Here is a 20,496-nt window from a genome sequence, read left to right as displayed (position 1 = left end):
CTTGCCAATGTACCGGAAGGAAGGACCGGCCCTGGGAAATAAGAGGTGATGTTAGCCACCAATTGAGGGACAGCTTTACCTGAAAGGAGAGTCGAATTGGGCGATCCAGGGAGGAGACAGATCTGTTCCACTGCGACAGAATGGCCTGCTGAAGCGGTCTTGAATGAAATTGGGCGAAGGGAATCGCTTCCGACGTTGCCACACTTCTCCCTAGAACCCTCATGACTGATCGGAGAGAAATGAGCCGCGGGCCATGAAGCAAGCGAATCTCGCGAATAGTTACTCTCTTTTCCTTGGGAAGGAAGACTCTTGCCTGACAGGTATTGAAAAGTAAGCCTAGGAACACAAGGCGTTGGGTTGGTACCAGGCAGGACTTTTTCCTGTTTATGATCCACCCGAATCGAGAAAGGGGTACCTGAGGAAGCAATGGGGTACCTCTATCCCGGAAGAATCCAGACGTCCATATGAATAGATCTCCTCTCGGACGTCCGTGTCTCCCTTGACCGACAGGCTCTGGTGGGTGAGTGGGAAGGAGACGGGGCTAAGATCAGACTGGGTCGCCTGGACACGTATCCGTGTTAGGCTCTTGTTCCTGCCATGTAGACGTATGAGGATACAGGGTGGCAGTACATGCCGTACTCAGTCTCTTTGTGGGAGTACAGCAGTGACTATTCACTCTGTATCCCTCCGGAAAACCTGAAAGGGAACGACGCACACTGAGGTAGATAAGGGTCTAATGAAAGACCCGTGTCCACCTCCTACTGACACTAAGCTAAACTGAGTAATTGATCGCCAGCCGGTGGGGTGTGTACTGCGGAGGAGGAGCCAACTTTTTTTATGTGCATAGTGTCAGCCTCCTAGTGGCAGCAGCATACACCCCATGGTTCCTGTGTCCCCCAATGAAGCGATGGAGAAATAATGCTGATCTGCATTACTGGAGCCGTGGCTAAAGGGAGAAAATGAACTTATATCCTCCCTGCAGCCCCCTCGCTTTTGGTCATCGGGGCAGTGCAGGTCACACATTCAGTCTTTGGTCACCTGGAACAGGTCAGGACATTCTGCGACTATAATAATTTTTTTAAACCAGAGGGGGCCATATTAAAAAAAACATGTCCCAATAAATATGCCATTGCAAGCCACCTCCAGACCAATCAGAATCAGTATCAGATCATGTGGCGATACACTCCCTGGCTAATGCTAATGCCACATTGTCAATTTATTCATACATTTTCAGAAGAAATAATAGAGGAACAGCACAAGAAAACTTATAAAACAGCATACACTTCAGAATTGTAGGAAGGGTGCAGTCAGACGTCGGTATAATATGGACGATGATCACATGGCAGGCGGCATTCCTGACACGAGTGTGACACCATGTATAGAAATACAAGCGGTCACGTTCGGGTCAGGAGAGCTGCCAGACAATCCAAGCACTGCGATGTGATCAACATCGGTGTTATACGGACGTCTGACTGCACCATCAACACAGACGACAATCGCATCGCAAAGCTCAGACTGGCCGGCGGCTCTCCTGGACCGAGCTTGTATTTCTATACAAGCTTTCATGCTTGGGTCAGGAGGGCTGCCGGCCTGTGTGAGCACTGCGATGCGATTGTCGTCTGTGTTATATGGCCGTCTGACTGTGCCCTTAGATTAGGAATAGAAAGATCTACTAAACCAGACAAGTCAGACATGACAAAGGACAAGCTTGAAGTCATACACTTGACCTGGAACTTCAGCACTTAAAGGGTTACCACCATAAGATCATCAAAGAGGAGCGCAGAGCCTGCATAGGAAAACCCCTTTAAGAGGCTAAGGTCAAAAACATGCCGTAAACTGTACAGCCCATTTTCATCCACTTACCGAGCAAACTGTGAAAGAGGCAACTGAAAGACATCAAAGACTTCCTTGTCCTTCATTAAATAGACAGATCGCAAATAGGAAACAAAACACTAAAGAGAAAAAAAATCGTGTGAGATTCTTCATAGTTCAAAGCAATGGTGCAAAGAAGCAAGTACCGATAACACATGGGACATGGATGTAAACGGAGCGCAACACTCACTAAGGCCGGCTTCACATTTGCGTTCCTCAGAGCTGCGGAGGGCTGCAGACTTCCTCCGTGATGCTCCGCCCACGGCCGCATACTTCTGCATGCGGCCTGCGTACCCATCTTTAACATTGGGTATGCAGGTCGTGCGGATGTATGCGGATGCCCTCCGCATGCATCGTTTTGACGATGCGGCGACCGCATCAAATTCCAACATGTTGCGTTCGGCTCCGGTCGCCGCAACGTCAAAACGACGCATGTGGCAGCATCCGCATACTGCGGCACGGCCTGCGTACCCAATGTTAAATATAGGGTACGCAGGCCGCATGCAGAAGTATGCACACGTAGGCGGAGCTGACCGGAGGAGGTGCGGCAGTGAGCGGAGCTTCACGGAGAAAGTCTGCAGCTCTGAGGAACGCAAATGTGAAGCCGGCCTTATCTGTCTTTGAAGTGAAGATATCAAAAAGTTGTAATCAACATTAACTGCTACGGCCTCTTTCACACTTCCGTTTTTTACAATCAGTCACAATCCGCCTGGTTTTTATAAAAAACGGATCCCGGATCCGCTTATCCGCCTTTTTGGCGGATTATAACTGATGCAAAACACTGAAGTGTGAAAGAGGCCTACCTGCCGGGAAGAAGTGACCACCAGCTCATCTACATGCCCCCTCTTGTACTGCCCGTAGATTAGTAAGAAGAGGGGGCAGAGGGCTTGACCAATATATCTTAGACTGGTCGACATTTTAGCTAAACCGCTGTTCTCAATACTGATCTTCAGGAGCGCACTAATCTCCCCATCACCAGTTTCCTGCTTGCCGAGGGGGCAGCGAGTTCCTGATGATTGTCAGTGCGGACCAGCAGCAGGATGGCATCACTGGCTGTACCTGCTCGCTCTCCAATGCCATCACGAGTCAATAAACAAAGGAGCACAGTGGTGCTGAAGGTGGCTGGATCCAGGGTTACATACAAATTCAGAGCAGCGATCAAAAGCTCTTTAACAAGATGTTTGCAAGTGCACGCTTCCTACTTGGGAACTGACCACCGCTGATGAACTATAAAATTAAAAATTCTTCCGTTTTAATAAAAAGATAAACTATAAGGTTTGCTTGTTTTATCTTAAAGCCCTCTTCCTCCTCCTTCTCCCATCAATGTTTTCATCCTCTTAGTATATTGCAATCATCATATTATACAGCACTGTGTACTTACAATTGCTCATTTTACGTTTCTACCCAGATAATTCTTATCATTTCCATTAGGTTTATGGTATCACGTTATTAAAGACTAACGGAATCCTTCTAAGCTCTATGTAGAGACAGGAGGTCAATTTTCCCTGTACGAGTCATAAATCCCTGCAAAAGTCACTGGCGGAAGGGAGGAGGAAGCAGCTGGGTCAGTCGGTGAAGAGGGGAATGATAAATGCAGGGACAAGAGACTGTTTCTACATAGAGCAGAGAAAAGAGAATTATCTGGGTAGAAAGGCAAAATGAGCAATTATAAGTACACAGTGCTGTATAATATGACTGCAATATATTAAGAGGATAGAAACTTTGCTAGGGGGAGGAGGGCTTGTGCAGAGAAAATTACAATTACTATCAGACAACCCCTTGAAAGAGCCTGCCCAAAGGATCGGTGACAAAGGATCGGTGATAATTTTACGATTCCTAGGGTCAGACTACCGAGACCTCCCGAGATCACAAAAATAGAGGTCCCAAAGGTAAATGTGTAACTGGACTGGTAGACCACGTGATCACTGCGCCAATCAATGTGTACGGAAACACAAGCGGTCTTCTGCCGCTCCATTCCTCCGGGCTATGGTCATCCAGCTAGGGGAGAATAGAGACCAACTAGTGCTGTCAAAGGCGGGAGGTCCCACTCCGATACAGTGGACAGTAGATCCCTTTAATCACTACATTAGTCCCACACGCGCACACACTTACCCTTTGAGCGCGTTCTTTCAGCTGTTGCTCCTGGGCCAAAAATGCTTCCAGTCGCCCTTGAACATCAAGGAGCTTCTCAGGGTTAATTCTGGGGAATAAGGGGGAAAGGGAAAAAAAAAAAAAAAAAGAAAAGAAAAGAAGAGAACTTTAATAAATAGGACTTGTAAAGTCTCCGGCATAATGCTGCAATCCAGCTGTTCAATGTAATTTACTTTTAATTTGTTTTTCCATTAGTTGATAATGCATAATCTGCTTTTAGCTTATTACGGGTTTTTAATTTTAATAATTGAACGGAGAAAAAAAAAAAAAGTCTTTAGCTTTAATAACAATGATGAATAATAACCGTAAAGTCATTTGCAATAGTCGATGATTACAGCAAATTAGCATATTAATCTGTTATTGAGAATTGCAAAGCGGTGGATGGCGGGACTACAACGTGGCTCATCGGTGGCGATGCTGCCGTGGGAACACGCAATATTCCTCTAATGTGCGGATGGTATTATTTCCATTTTAATGGCACAAGCTTTGAATAACAGATGTAGAACATCACCTATGAACGGCATGGAAGACTTTAGGAACTGCAGACATGAAGTGGAGACCACGTAAAGTTACAGAGCGGGGGTCACAGTGCTGAGGAGCACAGGGCATAAAAGTGGCTAACGCTCTGCTGACTCCATAACAGCAGAGTCGAGACCTCCTCTGGAGCAAGCACTGCTCACCCACCAGGAGCAGATGCATGCAGCCTTACATCACCAAGCACAATGCGAAGTGTCGGATGGAGTGAGTGATGTAAAGGCGCAATCGGCCTCAAAAGCAGAAAAAAAAAGTGTTCTGTGGAGCGTCACATAACACTTCTCTATCTGATGGACGAGCCTCGGTTCGGGAAATGTCGGGAGAATAAACGGGAGGGTCTTCCAAAAATTATGTCCACATAGCGTATAACTTTGAGGTGGCGTTTTGGAGCGCAGTACCAGTGTTTAATTCTTATAGAAATAAATCAAAATTAAAACGTCCAGTTAACCCTTTACTATCACCAGAAATGTGCCCACGACTATGTGTGGAAGCGCTGCTGGCTATGATGGTGGCATTAATGGAAGTATTGGGTAGCGGCATCAGTTATGTGTACAGTATGGCGGAATCATTTTGGTGTAGTTTATGGGGTCTGTATAATTTGTGCACATTGTTTAGTGATAAAAATAGACAAAAACTTCCAAATATGTCAGATGAATACGTAAAAACATACCAGTGGACCCAGGACCCCTAACAACACATCATGGTTTCCGTTCAACATGATAAAGTTGGTGAAAGGTCCTTTTAAAAGGGTAAAGTCTTGTTGATAATGGTCCCGGGGTAAAATTATTATTATTAGTAGTAAATGAATAGTGATGAGCGAACGTGCTCGGGTAAGACCTAAATGAGTGTCTTATGCGTGCTCGAAAAAAATAAACACCTTATCCGAGAAATTGATTGCTCATCACTAGAAATTAAAACTCTGGCCCCAGAAAGAAAGAAAACTCTCACTAGTGCCATGTAGACGTAGCCATCCTGTAAGTCAATGTCCGATAATAAAATGAGCCTCATAACCAGACCGGGGGACATTGACCACGGCACTAGCAAGATGATGGTCTCTCTTTTTGGGAGACATAACTGGCACAATTTTATTTTTTTTTCCTACGGAGCATTGTCAGTGAGATTACACACAGCTGGGTCTCTTTAAAAGGGTTTCTTTGTGAAAGAGAATTACAAAATTAAAAGTATTTCTCAGTTTATTTAGAAGCTTGCTCCTCCTGTCTAGATTTATCAAAATATGTTTTCTGATTGTTTGGCCCAGTGGATTGACAATTGGGATCAGGAAGGGGAAGTTTGGCTCATTCTGTTCATGCATTGTGGTTGTACATATTCCCCTTCCCATCATCCTCTCCCATTTGTCTCTTTTTCAACCGTATTAATTAAGCAACTATATGCTGTTAAATTAATGAAGAGAAAACCCGTCCTAAGTCGCAGCACAACAGGCTGTGTAAGAAGAGAAAGCTCCACTACGAGGAGAAACAGGAGACGGGAACGCGCCTATATCAGAGGACATCTCGGCTGAGGCACAGGCGGCAACAGAATGCTGGGACAAGAGATGCAGGCTGCGGGAGAGGTCGCTCTCTAAAAGCGCAAGTCCTGCTGCTCATATACACTCAGTTAAAGAATAACATCTCCCACAGCTTTCATCTGGTCCCGTCCATCCTCTTCTAACGTCCAACCTAGCTGCCTGCACTTCAGCTGAGATCTTATCGACGTTTTTGAGCAGACTAGAATACATTTAAAATGCAAATCATAATGGCAGTACAATCCTGATTTTAAAATAAGAAGTTTCTGAATCCAGCTACGGAGCGTGAGCCCAAGTGCATTCAGTCTCTGCCCAGCCAGCCTGACTGACAGCTGCAGTTTGTACTGATCAGTTTGAGATCTTGGCAGAGAGGAGGGGCACTGAGGAGCTGTCAACCAGACAAGACGAATCTGAAAAAAAATTAATAGTGGAGAACCAAGGGCAGTCACTTAAGTAGTGATGTACGTGCATCTTAACATGCTCAACTTGTGAGCTATGCAACCAGACAACAATATAAGCAACAAGTCAAAGGCAGCGTCTCTTCTCCTGCCGACCACTATCGGTTCCCCTGTTGAATCAAGATAAGCAATTCCAAACCCAGAGAGTTTTTCAGCGTCTTCACATTCTCAGCATCCACAAGGTCTTACTACATAAAGTCTAGAACCTGTACAGGATCAAAAACGCATTTCTTCTTATAAGCTTGTCGTAGCGTCTTACCTTATTTTATTTTTACAATATCATGAGATTTATTCCAACAACTTGGAAGTGGATATCAGTTCAATATTCAGGATATGTGCACAGGGGAATTCTTTCTGAGGAGGTTTTGGAGCAGAAACTCTCCAAACGCCTCAGAAACTTAAGAGGTTTCTGTTCCAAAAACTTAGCACATACACCTAAGCTGCATCAAACAACACTCCTGGTTACACCATTGGCTAGCGTGAATCAGACTAGGTGGGCAAAGATTAAGTTTACACTTTGATAAAAGATTATATGGATTGACATGAGTTTTCAAAGCAAGTCCATCAGCCCCATCTGGTCTAAGATCTATTCAAAAAAGCATGTGGCTTGTACTGTGAAATCTAACAGATCCGCGTAAAGTAGCTGACAGTAAGAGCACAAAGGCTTATATTTTTTTTTTTGGGGCACCCCTATATCGGCATAAGTCGAAGGAAGGCTAAGGACCACCCTACATCCAACCCCCCCCCCCCCCTCCAAAAAAAAAAAAGAAAAAAAAAAAAAATCTCAAAATTAGTTTTACACTTTCTTCAAAATCTTTGAAGCTGCACGAAAATTAGTGCAGTAGTTCACAGACTCATTGATTGCAGCAGGAACGAGCACCTACTTGATTTCGTTAATGGGCACTTTCTTCTCGTCCAGCTGTCGTACCATCCCTTTCACTTCGGATGGCAGCAGCACCAGCAAAGCTTCTCCCCCTTTCTGGTACCTGAGAAAAAAAAAACACAGCAAGGACTCTTAGTAAGAAGAGCAGAACTAATGTATCAAAAGTATAGCTTTGAGCAGGGGGTTGGACCAGATGGCCCAGGAGGTCCCTTCCAACTCTAAGATTCTATGATTCTATTTGCACTACTGAATAAGTGAGTAATGGTGAAACGCGGCAACTCGAGCAGAGGGATAGAATCGGTCATATGTATCCCCAAAATGTGTTTAAAGACGACGTCATCTCTCCTGACTTTTCTGTTTCTGCAGAAAATATTATTTTACTCGCAATATAAATTAAATTAATTAAAAGCAGACAACTAATGGGCAGAGATTACATTTCACTTTGACACATGATATAATATACAAAGACATAATTTAGCGATGACATTCATGCTTCCGAATTCTTCTATCATTATTAGGATGGTTGCCTGCTTCATAATTTTCCTTTCTGGCCACAATTGACATTTACATTAAAAAAAAAAAAAAACGAACACTACAGCGAGTGCATGACCAGAGGATATGGGCTAAAAAAAAAAGAATAGATTTCTTTAAACCTGATATAGTGGATAGATTCTATTGTGTGCGGGAGGATGGAGCTTCGCCCCGGTGAGGAGATGAATGATGCGCCTGCTTCAACGGAAAGATCGGAAAGTACACAACAATTGGGAAACCTCTTATTCTACCAGTGTCTCAATGGCGAAGTGAAATATGGAAACTGATTATATAAAGTAGCCGCACGACAAAGATGTGCAGACAGGGGGAGCTCTGTCCATAAACGAGCGACGATCAAGGTCAATCAGACGTTTAAAGGACGGTCACATAAGTCAACAGAACAATTGCTAAAGGGGTACTCAGCTACCTCAACACATGGGATTGGTCATCAATATCAGATAGCCAGGGGTCTGACACCCGGCTCCCACACTGATCTGGCGCACAGATGTAAACAGGTCTTCGGAGACGGAAAAGTGTCGCTCCATACACAGTTTAATGGACGCTCCCGAGTGATTTCAACTTAGGAACATGAACCATTTTGTGAAATCTGCTACCCCATCTGCTCCTCCACAGTAAGTATGGAGTTCTCTCGCTAATCGCTGATCAGTACTTGATTGCTCAATATTTGCCTTTTTTTTTTTGTTCATGCATCCTGCAGTGATGCAAATCATTGATCGGCATCCGTGCTCACTGTTTTCCAGGACTTTTTTTTTTCCACTGTCCATTTTGCTCTTTCCATTCCCATTTGCACCACATCTCTGCATGAGTCCTGCAGCCGCAGAGTGCTGGTGCTGATCAGAGACACAAATGATTGATCAGAGTCTGTGCTCTTTTGGCCACTTTTTTTTTTTTTATCCCTTTTCTGCACCAAATCCATGGATCCTACACAGCAGTTGAGTGTGCACATGCCCCCTTGGACCTCTGCTTTTGTAGCTTTTTTTTTTTTTACTGACTTCATTGAATGGGTATAAAAATGCTGCAAAATTACACAAAAAAAAAAAAAAAGGACATTCTGCAGATATAAATCTGCACCAAATCTGTAAGTCAAAACTAAGCATCGTGTTCATGAGACGTCAGGGTTCTCATCCACTTTGCTGGCATCAGGAAACCCCTTCAGGTGTCTGGCGACTATCGAAGAGCCGTGAGACATGCAGCCGCGGGGACTAGAACATATTTTTCAGCACCCGAGCATGGTGGATAACACCTTATCCCAGCACGCTCGCTCATCATTGTGAGGATGTAAAAAAAAAAAAAAAAATTGGTGAAAATATAAACGAGGAGTGAAAATGTGAACTGGCTAATTTGTATGAAAAATAAAACTATTGTCAGCAAGGGCAGGAGACGGGTGACCCCTCTATACACAAGTGATCACACGGGATCCCCCAATCACAACAGCCGATGTCACAGCTGACCTGCTCCTCCTTCCTTCACAATGAGATTTGCACACACATTAGATGCTTCAAAAGAAGAGAGAGCCGAGATCCAACTATTGTGGCTAATGTACGGTACGGTATGTGGCATCCCGCAATTAGGAGCGTCACCCCGGCCACCGTGTGTAGAGGAGCGACAGGCTCCCCGCGCCCCCAAGTGTCATTAGTGACAAGATGCTACATGCCATCGCCTGCGGCAGTAAGAGCAGATACAGGAGAAAGCTCGCACGTTGTAGCCCGTGACGGGCAACACGTAGCAGCACGGGACACACAACCCCCGCCATCCTATGAGAACGCCATATTTAGGAAACAAATATTTTCTCATATCCTCGGTGATGCGAAAATAGCGGATAAATAAGGACCTTTATATATAAGATGAGGTCTGCAGGTGTAAATCATCTGGTGCTAATGTCTTGTAAGCATGTCCTGCTCTGTGCAGACAGAAGACTGGCAACATGAAAAATAGCAATTATTGGGTAATTGTGTGCAGTCTGCAACAATGGGAGCTGTATACACAAACACCACCTGCCAGGTTCATTTTAAGGTGTCAACCTGAGGAATTCTTGTATAGGTCAGACGACTGCAATTCCAACAATACTTTTTTTGGCCTGAATCAGTTTCACAATTTTCGAGAAATCCTGCTTTTAATCCTTAAATTAGACTGCAAGTGCACTGGGAGTATATCTGAGCACTTGCAGTAACACAGCTTGTCTTCTGTTTTTCCCTCTCCCACGTGACACCCTATGCCGCGTGATTGACAGCACAGACACAGGCTGTGGGGTGTGACATCACCTCTTCCACGTCTCCAAATCTTGTGCATGAGCGGTTCTTTACGCACCCGCTCCAGCCAAAAGAACAACATCGCATGCACAAGAGTTCTGGACAGGACAGGGTCGACATCATGCTGCAGAGCCTCAATCAAGCAGTGGTTGGTGGAGCTGTTATGCTGTAGGGGGTTGGACTACGGATTGCAGTAAGATTTCCTAAAAGATTTGTCAACAATGGTGCAACAGATCCAGGGCAAAGAGATATCGCTAACATTAGGTACACGGACCTGCACAACACCACAAAATGAAGCAGACGGGATTTTTCTTAAACTATCGGGACGTTTCATCCAGCAGTTTACACCAGTTTTCTGACGCAGTATTTTACATAACTCTTAGTTGCGCAAGCATTTTGCAACTTTTAGTTTTGTTTTTTTTTTTGCCAATCTTGGCCAGCTTCACGTCAGAATGCTGATGCTGATGAACCGGAGACTGCATCCGCTCTATGTTACACTTAAAGTGTACTGCAGCAATAAAAAGATTTGCTCATTTACTAAGCTGAAGGAGAATCGTGGCTTAATTGGCACCCGGAAAAAAAAAAAAAAGACTTCTGTGGCTTGTGCTTAAAGGCGCAGACATACAACGGTATTTCTCGCGTGAGGATCGCATTGTAATCCACGGACTGACCTTCGGCTCTCCTGACCCGAGTGTGACAGCTGTATAGAGTTACATCACGCTGTGACGCTCAGGTCAGGAGAGGTGCCGGGTTCAGGCCGTGCACTGCGATGTGATCTTCTCGGCGCCCTTAGATGCACTGTCTTTAAAAGGGTTGTAATCTAAATTATGATGCCGCGCGTCAAAAGGACACCGAAATTTGTCCAAAAGTGCACACCTAACTTTAGCACAAAGTAAGCCAATAGGGCAAATTTAGAAGACGTATAAGTTTTATCAAACCTCTTTAGGGCACAACCAGACATATACCGGACCACAGTGCATGGACTGGCCTGTGGCTGTTCCGACCAAAGCGTGACAGCTTCATGTATTTCTTTGCAGCTGTCACACTCTGGTTGAGAGAGACCCCGGCCAGTCCGTACACCGCGGTCCAATTTGTATGACCCCTAGGTACTTTTATGAATGACTGCTTTTATCAGTTAGTTCTAGAAATTCAGCCCCAACCATTGGACTTTTGTGGGCTGCATACACAGTGAGGGCTTACAGAGTTATACCCAAGGCTCACGCCGTTAGCAGGCGCACATGAATAGTACAAAGGAAGATCCAGTGACTTAAAAAGCAAAAAAATTAAAAATAAAAGAAACATCAATGCAAAACATCATAGCCTATATAGCAGTATCACCCGGTTCACATGCTTGAAGCAAGAACCTGCTGATTTCAGTGTTTTCTCGATGGACGCTTTTACATGCGCTTGTTTTTAATGTGATGAAATAAAGATTTGTTGCTCGTAACAAGTTTGAGATATTCCTTTGATCCATTCCTCTGCCGTCACCCTTAGAGTTGTGGATCAGCTGCAAAATTTTAGATAATGATATGAGCAACGCAACTTAAAGGGGTTGTCCGGGCGTTTCACATAATCTCAGTACCTATCTGGGCTGCAGAATTATGACAATAAGTAATTTACTTTCTGTCACTAGTTTGTACGGTTTTCTAGATATTGTGAACAGAACGTCCAAGGGGGGGGGGGGGGGTGTTATGGCATTGAAATGAGAACTAGTCATATCCTCCTACTCTACTCCAAACATGCCCTCTATAGCAACAACCCCACCCTCCATAGCTACAGGTCCTCCCCATCCACATGAAGCAGCCCTCATCACACAGTAACAAATCCTCCCCCTTTAGCAGCCTCACTGCAGAGAGCAGAGAGCTACTCCTCCCCCAGACACACCCTGAACAGTGATCTATGGAAAGTGAAACCAGTGAGGAGGGAAAATCGTCCTGTATTCTGGGCCACTCCATGATTACAATACATAACTCATTATCAGTAATTCCTTCCCTCACTGTTCCAGGCTGCTGGCAGCAGTGAGAACAGACTGTGTGATGGCCAGTGATGGGGGTCTGCAGCTTCAGCAGATTACTGCTTGTTAGGACGGTCATTATAACTGGTGATGAGCAAACGTGCTGGGATAAGGTGTTATTTGAGCATGCTCGGGTGCTGACCGAGTGTCTTCAGCGTGCTTGATAAAATATGTTGGAGTCCCCGCGGCTGTTAGACAGCAGCAACACATGTAGGGATTGTCTGTTTGTTAGGCAGAATGTGTTGAGGCTTTTGGACAGACACGAGACATGCAGCCGTGGGGACGCCAACCTATTATCCGAGCACGCCGAAGACACTCGGTTAGCACCCGAGCATGGCGGATAACACTTCATCCGTGCACGCTCGCTCATCACTAATTATAACACAATATGGGTGAATGATGGAAAGGACATAAACCAAATTACAAAAAGACAAAATAAGGAGTAAAGATAAATGAGGAGCAGCTCCGGGGGTCTGGTGTTATAATCGCCGGGTGGCGATTATATACCCAGCTTGCCTGTATTCTAAGTAAGCGCACCTGATACAACCAAAGTCGTCTCTCTTGTGTCACAGACGCCAACAGAAATGTTACCCTGATAACAGCAGGTTTTCCATCCGAACACCAGAGGCGACGATGACAAAATTACAACAAGGCGTACAAGTTAAGCTTTTACTGCCCTCTTGTGACACGACGGTGGGGATGACAGACATTGGACGTGTACGGCGATTTTTTTTTTATATGTTAATGCAAACGGTGGGGAAAAAAAAAAAAAAAACATCTGAAACCTTAGTCCACTTGTGTAAGGATTAATAAGCAATTTGATCGCTCAGGATTTTAGGAAAGCTGGGTGCATGTGAATAGACAAACTATATACCATCCATCCCCTAACTGTCAGATAACCTACTAAATGTGCGTACGTTCGCTAAAGACGGAAAAAGAAAAATCTGACAGCCCAGGGCTTGTTTGTAGTCTGTTACCGTGGAAACCCATAGATCTGCATTGGAGCTGCTAACAAATCAAAAAGATTTCACAATTAAAAGGGGTCTTCCAGGTCTCAGAAACTGTATCGGGCACAGCCAATCAAAACGCTCAGCACTGCCTGGTAGACAACGGCGTCGTTCTACCTGATCGTTGCCGGGAGCTGGCTGCTCAGTCTGATATGGATCAGCTATTGAGTCCATGGAAAGATGCTTCACTTTTTACTGTCCCTCGCAGTCAGGTGCCGTACATCAACCTTGCGGTTAGTAATAGCCAAGAATATCCTGTTTGCCTTCCGATTTTTTAGCCAAAAGACATCCAAGAATTCTTTTGCAGCCTAAAGCCTTAATAAATGGCCAGATTTAATATAACATATGTTACTAATAGGCCTATATGCGCCTACTGTATAGAGGCTTATTATAGCTCCTCCATATAAATGATCGCTCCGCTTCCATCAGTCGGGGCCATAAGGAATACAGTACATGGGACGGCGGTCAGACAAATGATTGCTCTGTCAGCCGTTATTGCCGTCGTCTCCACATCCACCAGCGTCGCTGGCATTGCTCTATCTCGAGGGACACAAAACAATCAGGTGCTAGAATGCAACATGCCATTGGTGTAAAATTATAGTAAATGTGTCGGGCCACGTGTGGCTCAGCCTTTGCCTGCAAAGATACGTGGGGTTTTTTCGCTTGTCTTGTTGTTTGTTTTGTTTGAGTGGGTGGGGGTTGCTAAAGTTTAAGAAGTTGTAAATTATGGTGTTCACCATTAATTGTACTGTAATTATTTTTTAAAATCTGGAAATGCAATCAGAAACGGCCCCTGTATTTTTTCTGGGAAGAACAAGGCCTCCCCCCAAACACATTAGGCAAGTGTCTGGGTTCCAATGACTTTAAAGTATATGGAGCCCCTTCCTAAACATTGCTCTCCAATGACTCACTGGGGGGTGGGGGTTACTACTACTACTTACTACAAAAAAAACTTGCAAACCATGAAAATGCACCTGGGACAGCTCGATGGGTGGCTCCAGTGGTTAGAACTGTTATTGGGTCCTGGGTTCAAATCCCACCAAGGACAACATCTGCACGGAGTTTGAATGTTCTCCCCGTGGTGTTTGCGTGGGTTTCCTCCAAGTTCTCAGATTTCCTCCTAAGCAGCCTGAAGGGGAATCTAGATTGTGTTCCCCAATGGGGACAGTGATGATTATAAAGTGCTGCGGAATAGGAAGGCGCTAAACGTGCAAAAGCAGAATAACCCACAGAAAGCTTTATAACAGGTGACTAAGCAGCCCCAAGGCCATGCTGTGGGTGCTGCGAAACCTCCCCTGTTTGGGGTACCGCCACATGGGGCTTATCGGTTGCAGGATTACAGCATCCACAAAATCTATGTTAAATCGGGCAGGTTATGTTGCAAATTTTATTGCAGAAATGTAGCAGATTTCACCCTTTGCATTGCAAAAAAAAAAAAAACACGGGTATTACGTACCTGGTAATGTGTTTTTTCATGAGACATGACGGCACCACGAGAGAGGGGATCCGCCCAACAAGGACAGGAAACCTTCAAGATAAAAGGGGCGTCTCCTCTCTCCGCATCAGTTGTTTTTACAGAGCACGAGAGGAACTCCGCAGGTTAGTGGACACATAAATACATATTTTATACTGCTAAATTTCCAACCCCAAGGGAGTGTATAATACTAACAAAACACCCAACTAATGACGTGATCAAATAGGGCGGGAATATAAGGGTGCCGTCATGTCTCATGAAAAAACACATTACCAGGTACGTAATACCCGTGTTTTTCCATTCTACATGACGGCACCACGAGAGAGTTACAGAGATTTGTATTCTCTTTAGGGGGGGGGATCACTGCCTGTAACACTCTTCTCCCAAATGTGAGATCAGAGGCAGCAGATAGGTCTAATCTGTAATGTCTGAAAAAGGTAGATGGAGAGGACCAAGTGGCCGCCTTACAGATTTGGTCGATGGAGACGTCAGCTCTCTCCACCCAGGACGTTGCCATGGCCCTCGTGGAGTGGGCTTTTAGGCCCTCTGGAACAGCCCTGCCTGCACTACTATATGCTAACATGATGGCATCTCTCACCCATCTAGCTATAGTCTGCTTAGAGGCTTTAAGGCCTTTTCTTGCCCCCTGGTATGAGACAAATAAGGCCCTCTGTTTTCTCCAAGGTCTTGTCATGTCTAAATACTGTAGGATACATCTCCTAACGTCTAAGCAATGAAGTCTTTCCTCCCTCTGTTTACCGGGGTTAGGACAAAAAGATGGTAGGACTATCTCCTCAGCCCTGTGGAATTTCGACACTACCTTAGGGAGGTATGCTGGGTCTAATTTTAACACAACTCTATTGTCCATGACCTGAGTGTATTGCGGGTCTGCTGATAGTGCGTGTAAGTCCCCAACCGTACGGGCCGATGTGAGTGCCACTAATAAAGCTGTCTTTAAAGTTAACACTTTATCTGATGTTGCGTTTAGTGGTTCAAATGGACTTTCTGTCAGAGATGATAGAACTATATTTAGATCCCAGGGAGGAGGCATAGGAGACGGGACAGAGTCAGCTCTAGTACAGGCCCGGATAAATCTGGCCACCCATCTATTGTTTGCCAGGTCATAGTTGAATAAGTCTGCCAGGGCTGAAACGTGAACTTTGAGGGTGCTGACAGCTAACCCCAACTCTAAGCCCTTCTGCAGGAACTCCAGTACTGCCCCTATCAGTACTTCTCCCTCCTGTATCAGGCCTGAGGTAGATAAAAATTTTCTCTATATCCTTCCATAAATTTTTGTAGCCACTGGTTTTCTGCTACTGAGTAAGGTGGATATTAACCCCGCTGAGAAACCTTTTTTCTCTAACAGTGACCTTTCAAATTCCAGGCTGTCAAATACAGCCTGGACTTCGGAGGGCAACTGAAGGGACCCTGTGTTAGCAGGTCGTGGTCCTCTGGGAGCACCCATGGGTCCGCCACCGACATCACTCTCAGCCAGTAGAACCACGGTCTTTTCGGCCAAAAGGGAGCTATCATAATTACTCTGGCTTGGTCCTCCCTGATCTTCCTCAGAACTGCTGGAATGAGGCACACTGGAGGGAAGGCATACATGAGACCTGGTGTCCACTTTATCCTGAAGGCGTCTACTGCCAACGGCCAGTCTGCTGGACTTAGGGAGCAGAATTTTTGAACCTTCTTGTTGGTTTTTGAGGCGAAGAGATCTATGATGGGTTTCCCCCACATATGCACAATCCGTTGAAAAATGGACTATCTTAGGCACCATTCTCCTTGCCTCAGGTGGTTCCTGCTCAGAAAGTCTGCCTTCAGGTTGTCTACGCCTCGAATATGCAGGGCCGATGATGAAAAGAACTGGTGTTCTGCTAGATTCATGATCCTTTTTGCTATTCGCATCAGGGACCGAGAACGGGTGCCCCCCTGGTGGTTCACATATGCGACTGCTGTACGGTTGTCTGATAGGACTCTCACATGATGTCCTCTTAGGTGTGTCAACAATCCCTCCAGCGCTCTTTTGATGGCTAGTAGCTCCCACTCGTTTGAGGATAATTCCTTTCCTCCTGGAGCCAGGGATCCTGGAGCCACCGTGTGTCTAGATGGGCTCCCCAGCCCCATGGACTGGCGTCCGTTGTGACTACTCTGGAGGCTGTGTATGTCCAGGGCACTCCTCTTGGAGAGGACTCTATCTGTAACCACCACTTGAGCGACTGGAGTACAGGGTCCGGGAGGGTGAGCTTCTGCTCTAACTGCCCCTAAAGCCTCAGGTCGTTTTGTAGAACACACCACTGAAGTTCTCTTGTGTGAAACTGTGCCCATTTTACTGCTGGTATGCAGGAAGTTAGGGACCCCAACACTGACGTGGCCCTTCTCAGAGTTTTTTTTTTTTTTAAAGTTGCCATGATTAGATTTTTGATCTTCTCTTTTTTCTCCTCTGGGAGGCGACACTCCTGTACCACCAAGTCCAATGTTAGGCCCAAAAAATTTTGGCTCATTGCTGGTACCAGTTTAGATTTTTTGAGGTTCAGTTGCCAACCCAGGGTCTGTAGTGTCTCCATCACTATTTTGACTTGTTCTTGACAGTGAGAGAAATTTCTTCCCACTATCAAGAAGTCGTCCAGATATGGTATCACCAGAGTGTCTTTTTCCCTGAGATGGGCTGTGACCTCTGCAATTAATTTTGTGAAGACTCGGGGAGCTATCGCTACACCAAAGGGAAGAGCCCTGTATTGAAAGTGACGCCACTGAGACCTTATCTGAACCTCCACTCTGAGATTTTTGCGGTCTTGTTGCCGGATCGTGACATGATAGTAAGCATCCTTGAGATCCAGGACTGCCATGTAGCACTGAGGATAAAGGAGCTTCACCACTGACCTTATCGCTTCCATCTTGAATGATGGAACTATCAGATATTTGTTGAGGCCTTTCAAATTTATAATCGTCCTCCAGGAATTGTCTGGCTTTTTTATAAGAAATAGGGGGGAGTAAAAACCTTCCTTCTCTTTTTCCGGAATTTCTTCCAGGACCTGTTTTTCTAGAAGTGATAATACTTCTCCTTCCAGACTTTCTTGTTTTTCTTGAGATGACTGTACTGGAGTCTGCATGTATCTTCGTGGCGGCCAGTGGTGAAATCTTAATTCCAGACCCGACCCTACTATTTGTCGGATCCAGGTACTGGATGAGATCCTCTCCCAGGCTGGGAGGAAGTGAGAGAGCCTTCCCCCCACCTGAGAAGGACCGTCACTGGGAGGGTTTTTTGGTGTCTTTGGAGGGCTTGCCGAAATAGAAGCCTCTCCCACCTCTGGCTCGCTTGTCAGAATTGTTTCTGTCTCGATCCCTGTACTGCTGTCTTCTGAATTTTCGGCCCTTCTGAAAGGAGCGCCAAAAGGCCTGAAATGGCTGTTTTGGGAAATTCTTCTTTTTGTCGCCGGCTTTCTCCAACACGTCATCCAATGGCGGTCTAAACAGGAAATTTCCCTCACATGGCAGAGAGCAGAGTTTCATCTTTGCCTGAGTGTCCCCCGGCCAGCATTTGAGCATACTGCCCGGCGTCCTACATTGGTTAAGGCCGCTGACTTTGCTGCTAGCCTGGCTGAATCTCCTGAAGCCTCAGCAAGAAAGAATGCCGCTGCTCTGATGGCCAGTAATGCTTCCAGAATAGATTCCTCTCTTTGCTCTAGCTGGTCTTCCAGGTTTTCCACCCATATTTTCAGGGACCTAGCCACAAAAGTGGCCGTGATGGCGGGCCTTAGTGCCCCAGCCGAGACCTCCCAGGCCATTTTAAGACAATTGTCTGTCTTTCAGTCCAGAGGTTCTTTTAGAGAACCTAAATCCTCAAAGGGTAGGGAGGATTTCCTGGCGAGTTTTGATATCACTACATCAATTTTTGGAGCTCTATCCCAGGATGAGGATGCCTCTTCCTCAAAGGGGTACCTCCTTTTTAGGGAATTGATTATCTGGGACTTCTCTGGATTTTCCCATTCCCGTTTTATGAGTCCTTCCAATTGTTCATTAATAGGGAAGGCTCTACTTTTTTTTCTTTTGTAGTCCACTAAACATGAGTTCCTGAGCTGTCTTTTTTGCTCGCTCATCTACCAGCTATCCGTATCCGCTGATTGTAATGCCCTCACTGATTTGCAAACCTCTGTTTGAATTAGGGATCTCAGACTGTCAGAGAATGAGGGTGTCTCTTCCGATACTGTCTTGTTAATACAATCCTGGCACAATCTTTTATTCCAGGATGCTCCTAAGGGACTATTGCATAAAGGACATTCTTTATTTTTATTTATTTTTTTTTCCCTACTCTTCTTAGGGACCTCCTATACTCCACCCCGCCAATGTATGTAAAATAGGGGAGAGAGGAGACAGAGAGAGAAAGAGAACAGACATTAGAGTGCTGGACTTTCTCGAAGTTCACTCACCACTAGGACACTTCACAGAACGGATACCGGATCTGGAGGCTGACTGGTCTTCTCACTGTCTCCCAAAGAGACTAGGGACCCCTCCTTTTTGCGGCGACGATCCGTCCGTGTGCTGCCCGAGTGGCTCCCACTGCTGCTGCAGCGTGTCTGGCTCTTCTCCTCTGAGCGCAACCGCCTCTCCTTCGCCTCCTGGTGCAGCTGCAAGTGCTCTGGCGAAGGGCTCTCCATTTTATAAACTGCTTAACTGCTGCTGTTTTGTGATGAGAGCAGTCACATCTAACCAAATAATGGTGTGGTGACGCCTGCCAGCACCTCCTGTTGCCTATAACACTCTATTTTTTTTTTTTTTTTTAAATTAATTGGTACACCTGGTTGATCCTGCACCTGCCAGCCGCTTGCACTTCCTGGTTATGCCCCCACGCCTGCGCACTATAGCTGGCCTATGCGCACACCCGGCAATCACATCCGGTGCGTGCTCTCCTCCGGTGCCCATGCTCCCTTCAGTCGTAAGCACGGCTGAAGCACGCACCAGGCGATGCGCGTTCCCCTGACCCGTGCACGCTTCACTTCCGATGCGCGTCAGGGGTCACTTCCGGTATGCGCCTGGAATGCTTCCCGTACTTGCGGTCTGTTCTCGGTGTTCCGACGCCATGGACCTCCCGAGCAGCTCTCTTATAGCGCAGTTTGTCAGCCATACCTTGCACTGCCACCACTGTTTCAGTGTACCGTATCAGAGAGACCCGCTGTCGCCCGTCAAACCTGCCGACTGGTCTTACCGGGAGAAGCAACTGCACTACCACCACTGACAACGGGTACTGGATCGGAGAGCCCCGCTATCGCCCGTCATACCTGTAGTCCAGCCTTACCAGGTGAAGCATCTCCACTGCCACTGAAATCAGGTAATTCCTCATCAGGGCCGTTTCTGTAGTGCCTGTCTCAACAGGGAGGGTACCCACATAGCCTCCGTGGAGCTTTAATTCTGCCTTGACACCGATGTGTCTCACAGGCTGCATGGCCACTATATGTCGACAGGGAGGGAGCACGGAAAGTGGCCTCCGTGGACTTCTATGGGGCAAGTTTTGGTCATCTTGGAGGGTACACGAACCATGGTCTCCGAGGCATCATTACTTCACCCGGGCAACTGCCTCACGGGCTGTGGCCATGCACTCGCTCAGGGGGGACATAGGAATATATGGCCCCCGAGGCGACTACCGGTACCTGGTGACGGGTGTAGCAGACCAGTGCCTGCCAGTAATCACCCGACCCAGGCCCAGGCATCCTCTTCTTTCTTCTTTCTTCCAGAATCTTCAAGAGCTTTTCATCTTGAGGGTTCCCCATCGAGGACAGGAA

At 46.1% G+C, this 20,496-nt stretch overlaps 1 protein-coding gene across 2 annotated transcripts in view; it reads right to left on the bottom strand.

Annotated features, from left to right (window-relative positions):
- DDX10 (DEAD-box helicase 10) overlaps positions 1-20,496 on the bottom strand; it is a 235,748-nt gene that overhangs the window by 180,378 nt on the left and 34,874 nt on the right. For both annotated transcript variants that reach the window (XM_073583096.1, XM_073583095.1), the window contains exons 10-12: positions 7,422-7,523; positions 3,985-4,072; positions 1,864-1,952 (exon numbers count right to left, since the gene is read on the bottom strand). In XM_073583096.1, the coding sequence (XP_073439197.1) occupies positions 1,864-1,952; positions 3,985-4,072; positions 7,422-7,523 (279 nt within the window). The remainder of the gene's footprint in view (positions 1-1,863; positions 1,953-3,984; positions 4,073-7,421; positions 7,524-20,496) is intronic.

The sequence above is a fragment of the Dendrobates tinctorius genome, unplaced genomic scaffold (genome assembly GCF_039654945.1).
Source record: "Dendrobates tinctorius isolate UK_male_01 unplaced genomic scaffold, ASM3965494v1 ptg000075l, whole genome shotgun sequence".
In the NCBI taxonomy this organism is placed as follows: Eukaryota; Metazoa; Chordata; class Amphibia; order Anura; family Dendrobatidae; genus Dendrobates; species Dendrobates tinctorius.
This window is presented reverse-complemented; position numbering and strand designations above follow the sequence as displayed.